The 12,266-nt window shown below is 40.6% G+C and overlaps 1 protein-coding gene across 6 annotated transcripts in view; it reads right to left on the bottom strand.

Annotated features, from left to right (window-relative positions):
* PCCA (propionyl-CoA carboxylase subunit alpha) overlaps nt 1-12,266 on the bottom strand; it is a 299,644-nt gene that overhangs the window by 213,317 nt on the left and 74,061 nt on the right. For all 6 annotated transcript variants that reach the window (XM_049816078.1, XM_049816076.1, XM_049816077.1 and 3 more), the window contains one exon: nt 951-1,082. In XM_049816078.1, coding sequence (XP_049672035.1) covers nt 951-1,082 — 132 coding nt within the window. The remainder of the gene's footprint in view (nt 1-950; nt 1,083-12,266) is intronic.

Genomic DNA, 12,266 nt, shown 5'->3' on the forward strand with positions numbered 1-12,266 from the left:
TATTTCATCAGGTAAATAAGATTTATGATGATCAGAGGTCAATATCAATTGTCAAAAATAAAATCTGAAAAGCTTTCCCTTCACTACATTGAAGTGCTGTTGAAACAAACTTCTCACTTTTTCATGCAACTCAGTTTTACTCAAAGTTTACTTGAAAAAAAAAAATCTAACTTGACATGTCTAGCATGAAAAATTTCAACCCAGGAGGTCAACTTTTTATAACACACGAAAGTTTCAGGCGTATACGACAAAGGTTTTAAAGGAAAAAGCTTATTTACCTTCATTAACACAGACAGTATGTAAAGACACACAGGAAAACTTAATACTTATTCACTATAGCAGAAAATAAACCAAAACTAAGACATACTTTATTTCACCTTACAAAATAAAAAGAAACAACCAAAATGCTTTTAAAAAACTGTTGGAAATCATTCCTTCTAAAACCCCAGGAAGAACACTAGATGTAGATTCGGACAAAGAGCCACCAAATTCCCCCCTCATCCTCACCCCAAGTTTTGCAACACATGGAAATCTACACCATCAGCACAGACCGTAAAATGGAAGCTTTGTACAGTGTAACAAACTTCACTGTTAACTTAGGGCTGTCAAGATCTCGGCCAACAAGAAGTAAAGACGTAAAGATACATGCAGATAGTCAAATCCACACCTGATACTTAACACATTTACCTGCCTTCATGTTAAATTTAAAGCAAAATATTTTTAGAGACTTAGAAGGACATAGAAGCAGTCCTTAATACATTATTTATTATGAAGGACTTTTCTGCTCCAAAGCTCTCTCACTAGTAAAAATCTGTACGCCATTTTTAATTACATCTTAGTGAAAAAGAAGTTGAAATTATAATTACATTCCGCATCAGACCTTCAATAGGTGTACTTCGATTTAAACAATGTTCCTACAGTGGGCAGACAGTAATTAAATGATTTCTCACCTTGACTACTCCATCAAAGCCAGGGATCGTGTTGACCTTTGCATTCTTGGCTAACAATTTGCTTTCAATCTTGTCTCCCATAGCTTGAATAGCATGTGTGTCAGGTCCAATGAAGGTGACACCTTCTGATGCCTGCAAAGACAATGAAGATATAACTTTAGGAGACGAAACTAAAAATCTGCTTTACACTGGTATTGCTATTTTTTTTTCTCTCTTTTTGAACTGATTAATGAAACAACATTTAGAAGACATAGTGATCTGTTTATCTAACAACCTAGCAATACATAAGCAGCATTTCAGCCAGTTCATTAAAAATGTGTATGACCTTGTGAAACTATGTATACACACAAATTCAAAGCCCCTATAATTAGCATTTGTATAAATCAAAGCCAGGCCAAGGAAAAATAGCTGAAAGTGGAAGTACTCCAGCTTGAAAGTTAGAAATAGCCCTTGAGAAAACAGAGGCTAGTTAACTCGCCATTGAAATAGCCACAAATGATTTACAAAGATATGCTTGCTAAACTGTAATGCAGTTGAAAATTCCCTTATGCATTCCGAAAAACAAACCTTGATGAAACATCAAAATGAAAGTGCAGTGTCTTACTCAATGTATTTAAAGATCTTGAAAATAAGGTAATAAGTGAAATAACGTTTCTCCAATTCTTCCAGGCAACTCTTTTCCACTACTAATGTGGAAACAGGTTAACATAAAATACGTTAATACTTGAACTTTAATACTTTAATACATAGGTAGAACACTGAATTGTGTTTTCCCTCCTCCTGTTTCTCTATGCGAGCAATAGACTTCAGTGATCAAGTACACAGACATTTTTTCAAACTGCTCCAGGGTCAGTACTATACTGAGCTAAGGGCAATCCTATCAGAGCTGTTTCAGTGAAAGTTACTGATGCATCAGTGAGTACATGCATGTTTCAGGCAACTTAACATCTTTTGTACCATAGGAAGAAAACATCAAAAGAATAAGCATATTAGCCCTGCACAATTTTTCATTGATTCCCCCCCCCCCAATTCTAAGACACCTGTAAAATGCTGAAAAACTTGTTTCCAGCCAACGGGCAGTTTACTGAATACCAACGCCAACACAATGGCAAACATTTTATTTCTTGTATCAGAATTTGTGTCTTAATATTTTGTCTGACATACACTTGCGCTGCATATATTAGGGTTGCCAGATAGTTATAGTCACTAATAATAAAAAGTAATTTGCTGAAGCTTTGTGTATTTACGTAACAGTAGCACATGACCACAGAACAGACATAGGAAAAATATGGTTTTTAAGATGGGGAGCAATGTCCTCCTATTCACAATCTTACAAGAGCTGACAGCTCCCAATGTGCTTGGGAGTCACTGTTTTCACTATCAGCAGCCTCCTAGCAGGAAGAGCATAACAGCAGAAGCTGGTGTAGACAACTCCTTATCATCCTAGCTAACAGGGTGCTACAGAGAGAAAAAGATCAGAGAAGTACTACAGACACACTAGGAAGCTCACTGCAGACACCCCAACCAAACGCAGAGCATCAGTTCAGCCACATCAAAGGCTTGTTAGCTTCAACTCACAATGAACCATCTACTCCGCTCCGGTGAAACCCCGCCTGGAGTACGGCATTCACGTCTGGGGCCCCCAACAGAAGAAGGACATGGACCTGTTGGATCGAGTCCAGAGGAGGGCCACAAAGATGATCAGAGGGCTGGAGCACCTCTCCTATGAAGAAGGGCCAAGACAGTTAGGGTTCTTCAGCCTGGAGAAGAAAAGGCTCCAGGGAGACCCTATAGCAGCCTTGCAGTACCTAGAGGGAGCCTACAAGAAAGCTGGAAAAGGACTTTTCACAAGGGCATGTAGTGATAGGACAAGAGGTAACAGCTTTAAACTGAAAGTAGATTTAGATTAGATGCAAATGAAGAAATTCTTCACAGTGAGGGTGGTGAGGCACTGGAACAGGTTGCCCAGAGAGGCTGTGGCTGCCCCATCCCTGGCAGTGTTCAAGGCCAGGCTGGATGGGGCTTTGGGCAACCCGGTCTAGCGGAAGGTGTCCCTGCCCACGGCAGGGGGGTTGGACTAGATGATCTTTAAGGTCCCTTCCAACCCAAACCATTCTATAAGATTCTATAATCTGGGTTTTTATCTCAGCCTACCTCTTTTCTACTGCAGTAGGCTTCTTAGCTCAGGAACTCAGTAACATTGACTTGATGAATAGCTGTCATACAAAGTTGGGAAGACTGCAATAGGAGGGAGGAAGGGGTAGGAAGACCAACATAAGGGTACAGATCTATTAATGTTATAGTGCCAAAGGATCCGAACACTAAAGGAATTCACTTTTTAAAGGAGAAGGGGTACAAGAAGCAAGGAGTTGATGCTTGAAACCACAGCGACACAAAGTTTGATCATTTCAGAAACAGCAGGTTACAACCTGAAAACTTATACTTCATTCCCTCTTAACAAGAGAGTTTTAAATAGGCACCTGCATACACCTGGAGGTAGGGCAGAGATCCCTTCTGTCAGACTGTATTCTAATCTCAAAAAGCTCTGTGAAAAAGGTTAATTTACATACTTAGCAACTGGAGGTTACGCTGTCCCTCTTGCATTGCTCCTAACATGGAATTGCCTTGTTTCTACAGTTTCTGCCATAACATTGGCATTTGCATCCTCATCAATGCCACTTCAAACTTCACCATGTATTGCTTCCTCTCCCTACTCTCTTCCCAAAGCTGGCCATCAAAAACATGGGATCTCCAGAGATCAAGATAGGGTGTCCAAACCTTTTGCTGCCCTGACAGACCATCCAAGACTTCCAGCTTGCAGCCTACTTCCAATACTCTACTTTTACACTATTTCTCTTCCCCCCCTTTCTTCTCTCAGCAAATAAGAAAACATTCATTCAATCTGGACATCACAGGAGAGGATGGGAATTACATTCATGGCACCACCAAGCATGTACCTGTCCAGTGAAGGGAATACAGGGGACTTCTGGCTTGACTTACTGTCTCCACTCACTGAGTTGTGGCACGGACTTTCAAATGCCACTTTCCCTGCTCCTGTCCAAGCAGGTAGTTGGATGAGAAGAGGACAGCACCATTCAGGAGAGATTCATGAACCACCTGAGAAGGAACACTCCAGGCCATTTCAAGAAATTAATCTGCTGCATCCAGTGTATTTGTCACATGAAGCTTGTAGAGCTGTAATATTTCACACGGATACAACCAATACTCCTTACTAAAAATTAAGTACTAGATGATGTGCAGCAGATTCACTTTAATGTAAATACCACCTGGTGCTACCTGTATCTTTGTCTTTTTTTTTTTAGATGTATACTTTTAATGTCCAGAATTTACAAACTGCACTTGTCTACACATGCACCTCTTGGCTTTAACTGCTCTGAACCTTTGTACCTTACACAGAACTGCTCTTTAATTGTGAACAAGCAGCAGTTGTGAACAGTACCATCAGCTGTTCCCCTATACGGTTAGTCAACTGGGGCAGTCATCACATCCAGTTATTTCCCAGCAACAAAGTCTGACGCAAAATATTTTAACTCAATGTGGTACCACAAGATACCTGAAACCACATAACTTGGCATGCTGTAACATCCATAAATCAAATATAAGTTAATGAACCAAGGGAGATCCACTGGTTTCCAGCCAGTATGTCAAATCATCTCTTACACAGAAAAGGTGTATATTCTCTGACATGACTTGCAACTCACTTTAGCTAAGCTCACAAAAAAGACTTTGTCAGCTTAAGGTACCACTAGACAAACTCTTGCAAGTCTTGCTACAATAACTTAAGTCCCCATCACTCAAAGATGCTTGCTCAAGCCTTCCGCCAAAGTTTCTCAGCTCATCACCAGAAAAGTGCCCCAGCCTCTTCATTGCCAATACTCATGCATAATGTACTAAATGACCTGTTCAAAACTCTAGTGCCTGATACTGAAAATGCCAAAAACAGACCGTAAGAAAGAATGTGGCAGTAACATCTTCAGCTCCCAGCAAGATTTATCAGCACTTATCCATTAGCACCCTTAGTTTATGAAACACACAGAAGTGGTGAAACTGTGCAAAAAAAACTTCCAGTGCCTGATGACAGTCTGTCCACACACAGCTTTGTCAGTGTAGCAGCAAGCACTAGAACCTCTGCTGTACATACACAAGCTTACACACTGCATATCAAACAAGTTCTTCTGAAAGTTCTGTCACTCCTCCACATGTTCACCAGCATACTTCAGCCTTGAAGACTAATCATCTGGCTGCAGGGAATATATCAAGTTTCACCATAAACATGCACCAGCATTTGCTTTAGAAACATACCTGTGACACCTGCATACCACTGCTCTACTTTGCATAGTCAAAGGTACAGACAAACAATAAGGAATATTTTATAAAAGAATAATACATTCCATGCCAAGAAAGTTAGTTCTTTCTTTGTCTAAGTAGTAGATATTGAAGAGTTTTCTCCAACACCCCTCTATTTTTGAGAGCAGCAATAGTTGGTTTAATTGTAGTGCCATAAGAATCGCAAGCAGTTCATGCTCTCTCTCCCCACCCACCCAGCTTTTGCTTTTTTATTTTTAAGCCAGACAAAAGCCTTATTCTACCCTCAGGGAATGCAGGACCCCAAACATAGCAAAAACTAAACAATGTCAAAGTAGGACAAGCAAGGGCAAGATTTGGAAAATCCATTTGGGAAGTCTGTAGTTGAGCTGTATGTGACCTTCGCAGTCTGTCAACCATGTCTGCTCTGGGAACTGAGTGGGCCAAACGGACCTATGCTAGTGTAAATTGCCATACTCCCAATGCTTGGAAAGGACCTGTCCGTCTGAAGAGACTGATCCTAGAAAAGGAGATTCCATTGTGTGTCCTCCTGGAAATTACGAATGCAGAGATTCACAATTACTGTATTACACAGTCAGTAGTGGATTCAGCCTCAGTGACAGCATAAGCAGAACTAAAGACAGAAAGCATGGAGGGAAAACAGCATAATAAACTTTTATACGCACTAGGTCCCTTGGCAACATATACTCTTCTGTGGGCTTATGGGTATGTGGCAAACCAGCCAACTCACTGCCAGGCCTCCCAGTGCTGCAGGAAATGACTGAACAGTTCCAACCCTGCTTTAGACAAAACAAGTGATACTAAAACTTTTCGTCTGTCTTTTAGCACGTTAGTTATGGACAATTAAACACACTTTTCGGTGTCCTCATTCGAGCCAAGATATTTGAATCTGCACGTAACACCAGTATAACAGGAGCAGCTCCAAGCAACAAGGAGGTATGCCATGTACAAAAAAACAGCTATCTAGAATCTCCCGTTTTCTCTTTCAGGATCACTTGGTGAGGGAATTCTTCCACTCGCAGCACACTGATGTGGCAAAACACACTCCAAGTGCCCAGCTGCTTCCAGGTGCAAGAGCCCCTTATAATTATCTTACCACACAGAAGCAATGGCAATAATACAGGCTTTGTGCTTGTTGGTTCCCTGGTACCTGAAACAGCTAGTTGTAGGCAAACGTTTCCCATCTCTGAGAAAGAAGTGGCTGAGAGGATGGAGAGATCTCAGGAGCAACTGTAGCTACTCTACCCTTATTGAAAATAAACTTCGCTATGTAAACACAGAGCTGGTTTTAAGCAAGCTCATGAAATTTACAGGAGACCCCAAACAATCTGATGCATACAGTCATTGAATCATACGTTCTCAAACTCAGACCTACGTGTCGTGTTTTCAAGATCACCCAAACTCAGGGTGCTCCCTATTAGAAGACAGTTACAGTAATTCACTCAGGAGAAGAGGGCTTAACCCTAGCACCACTGGCTGCATAGGCTCAGAGCCTGCCATCTGTCAGGAGTGGCCAGAGAAGTAACTGAGCCAATCTAGCTGCTTTTTCCCCCATTCTCGCTCCTTCCTCTCCTGCACATCCCTTCCCACAGTCCTGTCTATCCTCCTTCTCTAGGGCAGGCTCTGGCACTCCTCAGACCAACATGGCAGATGATGGCCTAGGGGTTTTTGTGAGTTAAAATTAGCTAAACAGAGAAGCTTAGTGGGCATTGGAGGAAGGACCTCCAACGCTGGAGCATGCAATTGGGAACAAGAACCTTCTTTTGGGGGGAAGGCACATCCCCAACTGGGGAGACCAGTTGCTGCCGTATCAGCCTGCTTTTGTGTTCCGAGTCTGCGTTTCTGTTTTAAGGCTTGTCTTAAAATAAAGCATGTTGTTGCTTCTCTGAGGAACGCTGCTTGAATCACAGAATGGCTGAAGTTTGAAGTATCAAAGCCACTGCTTGAACCAGCTCTTTGACATGTGCTGTCAAGTAGTGGAACAACTTAGCGGCAGAAGAGAAGCAGAAGCAAGATTCTGTTCCAGTGAGAAAACAGCAAGATCAGCAAGTGTGGGTAACAACTTACCATACTTACTCAAGAACTTATTGGTGAATGAGATAATGAAGGAAGGTCCACAGAAAAGAATTCCAGTAGAAACTGTTATCATAGGTCTGGTTTTCAAAGTGGTTTTGTCACAACCCTCAAACTTTCTTCACAGGAAAATCTGGAAAAGGTTTCCATGAAATACTTGCATGCAACTGATTAATTCCTTCACCGTTGTACTGGGGAACGACTGCCTTGATTTCTCTGCCTCTTGACACACAGCCAGCAAGGAGGCAGATCCAATGGGGAAGGGAAGGGGCATAAGTAGTCTGGTAATCACGAAGAGTTCCAGAAAAATTGTCATCTTCCACAAATACAGTCTCCCATCTACAGCTCATAACTCACCAGAAGGAAACAGACCTGTATATACAGCTGCCTGCAGCCATGTACAAAGCAGAGCAGATAAGCAGCACAGCTCAAGGATGACTGGAATAGCTAGCTGGGCTAAAAAGCCTCTAAATCACATGGGCTAAAAGCAGGGTGAGAAGCAGAGCTGACAGCAAAAGGAAAGTCCAACAGGGGTTTAAACAACCTAGAAAATAACCAAGCAGAACAGAAAAATCCTGTTGAAGTGGCCAGATAAAACATCCAAAGACAGACAAGATTCAGGAGTCCTACCAGGAGGGGGGAAGAAAAAAAAAAAAAAAAAACAACCCACACACAAAACAAAACACCAGGCACACTGACATCTGTTGAAAGAGGTAAGGACTTAACAGATCACCTCGCAATACAGGAACTGTCCATTCAACACTGGAAAGGAATTCCCCTAGGAAATATACCAACATATTATAAGAAGCATCCACTCAATAACCTAGAAAATACTGAACTCGTAAAATGCTCTACAACAGAACGTGGTTGACGTGCAGGAACACCTTGAAGCTTTCTGCTAGACACAGAAACAACCTATCAGCTCAAACAATTGGGCCCTGTTGCTGCTATCCTGAAGGCTCAGAATAAAGAGGAGTGGCCCATGACCTGCCCAGGCATCAACCTGTAAATTTAGTACTAACAAATAGAGAACTTCATCCTATGCAGACTTATTTTAAGCTGGAAAAGGCTTAAAACAGCAACACGCCTAGGTATTGTCATGGATCACAAAAGCAGTAACTCTCCAGCAGTTCAGCAAGTAAGAGTTCCTCCAGCCGTGTTTAGAATGAAATAAGCACAACTTTTGAAGCCAAAAGATCTTAAGAACATGCACACATTTATATACACACAAAAGAGAAAAGACAACACTTAGAGGTACAGTAGCATCCTTCATTAGAACAAATATTTTAAAAAATGGTCCATGCTGAAGAAAAGCAAACTACAGCCTCCTGTACAGGCTTACAGCAGAATAGCGTAGCACCTCTTACATGAATACAGTACGTGATACAAGCAGGTGGATAAATATGCTAGAGGGGGAAAGGCTGTAGCATTCCACTTTTCTCTCACTACACCTGCCTTTGGCTACTGGAGTTATTTCTGGAGGTCTGGCTTTTGTTTCGTTTGAGGGTTTGGGAAGGAGATGGAGTATTACGATCACCTTGAGTTGCATTAGCAGCAGGCAGGTAGACTGTGATAGCAACTAGCCTCTGAAGTAAAAGGTTAATTGGCTATTGGGAAAGCAACAGAGCCAGATGCAGCTCACTAGAGGAAGGAGGGGGTGGTGGTGAAGAACTGGGCTGCCCAGCCTGCCAGACCTCACCGCTTGTTCCAAGTTCTACTTCAAAATAAAAACTTACTGTTACTTGGCTCTAAAACACACTGCATTTGAGAGGCCAGACCCACCACACAAGCTATGTCACCACCTGTTACACTATACTGTGCCATTTTAAATATCTGTACTCGCTGTATCAAATAGGAGCGCATACTGCAAAAGAAAGTGATACATTGGAAGTGTTTCTTTAGAAAAGGAAAAGCTACCAGAATAAAAAAGCCTCACCTGAAGCTGAACACAACTGCAAGAAGTTTGTCTTACTTCTTAAAACTGAATTTAAAGAACACTAAAGCATCTTCACAACCACTACTTAAGTAAGGAAAAAGATGATTGTTGGGCAGCAATACCAAAAACCGGAAAACTAGAATCCACTAATTTACTTGGAAATAAACCAACAGAGATGCCAGTTTCCATGTTTAACCTTTGGCATGGGGAGGGAGATATGTTAAACTCCCTTTAAGCCATTTTTCTAAGAAATATTATCCGATTTTTTTCATCTGGGTGTGAATCGGTTCACACTGGTCTCCAAAGTATAGTTTAAACTATGCAGAGCCCTGAAAATACATTAATCGGTTACCAGTATGACCAAATTTCTGAAGGACCAAATGAAAACAGACCTTATCCAGGCCCCAAATATGCCTTCTCTAAAGCAGGCTAGGAATAGAATGCAGAAACAGCATATACCTATATATTAGGGGGGGACATATTTATGTTTTTCAAAACGTAGTATATGTGTATTCAAATATTGGGGGTGGGAAGAGAAAAATCAGTCTGTTAGACTACTCTAAAGCTCACTTTAAACAAAAGGCACAGTTGCTGAACCAGTTTAAACACAGTCTAAGGCCACCTAAACGCCACTCTCCCAAAAAAGCCTGCACCTCTCAGAAAAGGTGCATCACCTCCTGCATAAACACCAGGGAGCAGACAGAATAAATCTAGATACTCAGCATCACCTTAAGCACAAATGCTGCGTCGAAAATAGTTTTTAAATAAACTTCAAAGTAATCTCCTCTTTAATTCCACAGAGGTGGTAAATTTACAAAGTCAAAACTGTAAGAATCAGGCTAATCTGTAAACGTCTTCCTTGACAAGATAGAGGTTGTGAACTCATACTATCATAGATTATATGTACAAAGGGTAAATGTGCTTGTATCAATTTAACTCTGCATTTTAACATTTTAAAAAGTCTCTTTAACCAAACATTTCATAGCATATATTATACTTCTAAGTGGAAAAAAATGGTATTCAGCTTCCAGGTCATATCATTGCAAGTGAAAAGAAGCACAGAAGCAGCTTTTTCCAAGGACTCAAAGCTACAAGACACTGTGAGAAGGACAAGAAGTACCTCTGGGGCTCTATACTTAACACAAGTTTTCACGTTGGATCTGATCATCAAGCTGAAGTTTTACGTGATCATTTCACTTCGAAACAGTTTAAAGCTTTAGATGGTGTACATATTATTTTATGTCTTTGTCCAGAACCCAAATGCAATAGAGCTACTCAAATTTTTAGAAGCATTTCTCAAATATAAACTATAAAACTTGAACATACAGCAGTTTATACGACATGCCACTGTCAATAATGAATTGCTTCATCACTTACAAAACATTCCCCCCACACACACACCACCCAATACACAGGCACAGGAACTTAGCCCTGCTGTGTTGCAAAAAGTTTGAGTATTCGACTATATCAGTAGTAATGAACACCCAGAAAATTTAGGGAGAAACAAACGAAACTTAAGAATTTTCCCTGGATGGTTTCCATATTGCTTTTCTTCACTTCATGGCATTGAAACCACCCTTGATTTTTACATGATAAAAGAAATCTGTGGAACTAATCCTAGAAACCTCTTTCTGTTTCCTTGCTTAACACCTCCAGGCGACAGAAAAGACAAAATGCTTCATTTGCATCCTTAAACATTAGAAACTGCGAATGAGCCTTTTCAGCTGCAAATGTTATTGCATCTACATTTCCAGAAGAGAAAGAAGGTTAAACAGCCTACTCAGGTTTATGTTAACTCATCTCTTTTTAGCACCAGGAGCAGCACAAAGAGCAGAGAATGTGGAAGCTTAACAGCCCAACCTCTTTCTTCATTACGTTCAATTAGATCCTGGAAATGGATATAGCTGCTGATTACACGAAGATAAAGAGAAGAAATCAGGTATGCACAAAGGAAATGGCAAACACTAACAAGTGTAATCTTAGTCTTCCCAATCATCTAACCTCATGAAGACAATTTCATTTTTCATGCAACACAAAAAAGTTCTATCAGTCGCACGGCCACAGAAGATTTTGATGCAGAAGCAGCGTTTCTTTAATCATTAATACAAACTCTTAGTTTAAAATGTAATATGCCAGTGTTGCACAAAGCCATCCTGCACAAGTTAGTAAGGTAAGAAAGATTCCTTGCTTGATGCGCTACATAGTACTCCATCTTACCAATTAAAGAATAAATTTGAGCTACAGTCAAATAGGCAAACAACACTATTAAGCTCCTTTATTTCACAATACAATTAAGTACAATTTATTCTTCAAGAATACCAGATCTCCTAACTGACTTTTTTTTTTTAAATTAGGATTCAACCTACATGATATTTTTAATTTGTTTGGAGTGAAAAAAAGCACTTGGAATTATTGTACTAAATTCAGTAGAGAAAGTTAGCAGCACTTCATTTTCTAGGCCACTTGGCTTTCAGTCTGGAAAAAAAGTCGTCAGCTTGGCAGAGAACACTCAATGAGATGTTTAACACAAAATATACATTACTCTAAATGAAAACCAGGCACTCACAGAGAACAAGCAGGACAGAATGATGAGAGGGAGAAACAGGGGAGCATCCTTCTAGCCAAACAAATACCTCACATTACCAAGGACCCAAGTTTATGACATACACAAAATTCTCTATATCAAACTGAAAGTTCAGTAGGGAAGTCAAATGGAATAATATAAACAGTTAAAAAACCTGAATGTTAGAGCAGATGAAGAAAATGCATGGGCACAAGACATATTCTTTATACAGCCATACTTTTTCTCCTGTCCTAAAGATGCATGTGAAGCTTTGCAAATGACTACAGAACACAAGCGTATAGCCTGATTAGTAAGTACCCTTTGCAATGCCTTAGTTTGTGTTTTTCGGGGGGGGGGGGGGGGGGGGGTGGGAGGGAGATGAGAATACACTTAGAAG

This window comes from Accipiter gentilis, chromosome 13, assembly GCF_929443795.1.
Source record: "Accipiter gentilis chromosome 13, bAccGen1.1, whole genome shotgun sequence".
NCBI classification, from domain to species: Eukaryota; Metazoa; Chordata; class Aves; order Accipitriformes; family Accipitridae; genus Astur; species Astur gentilis.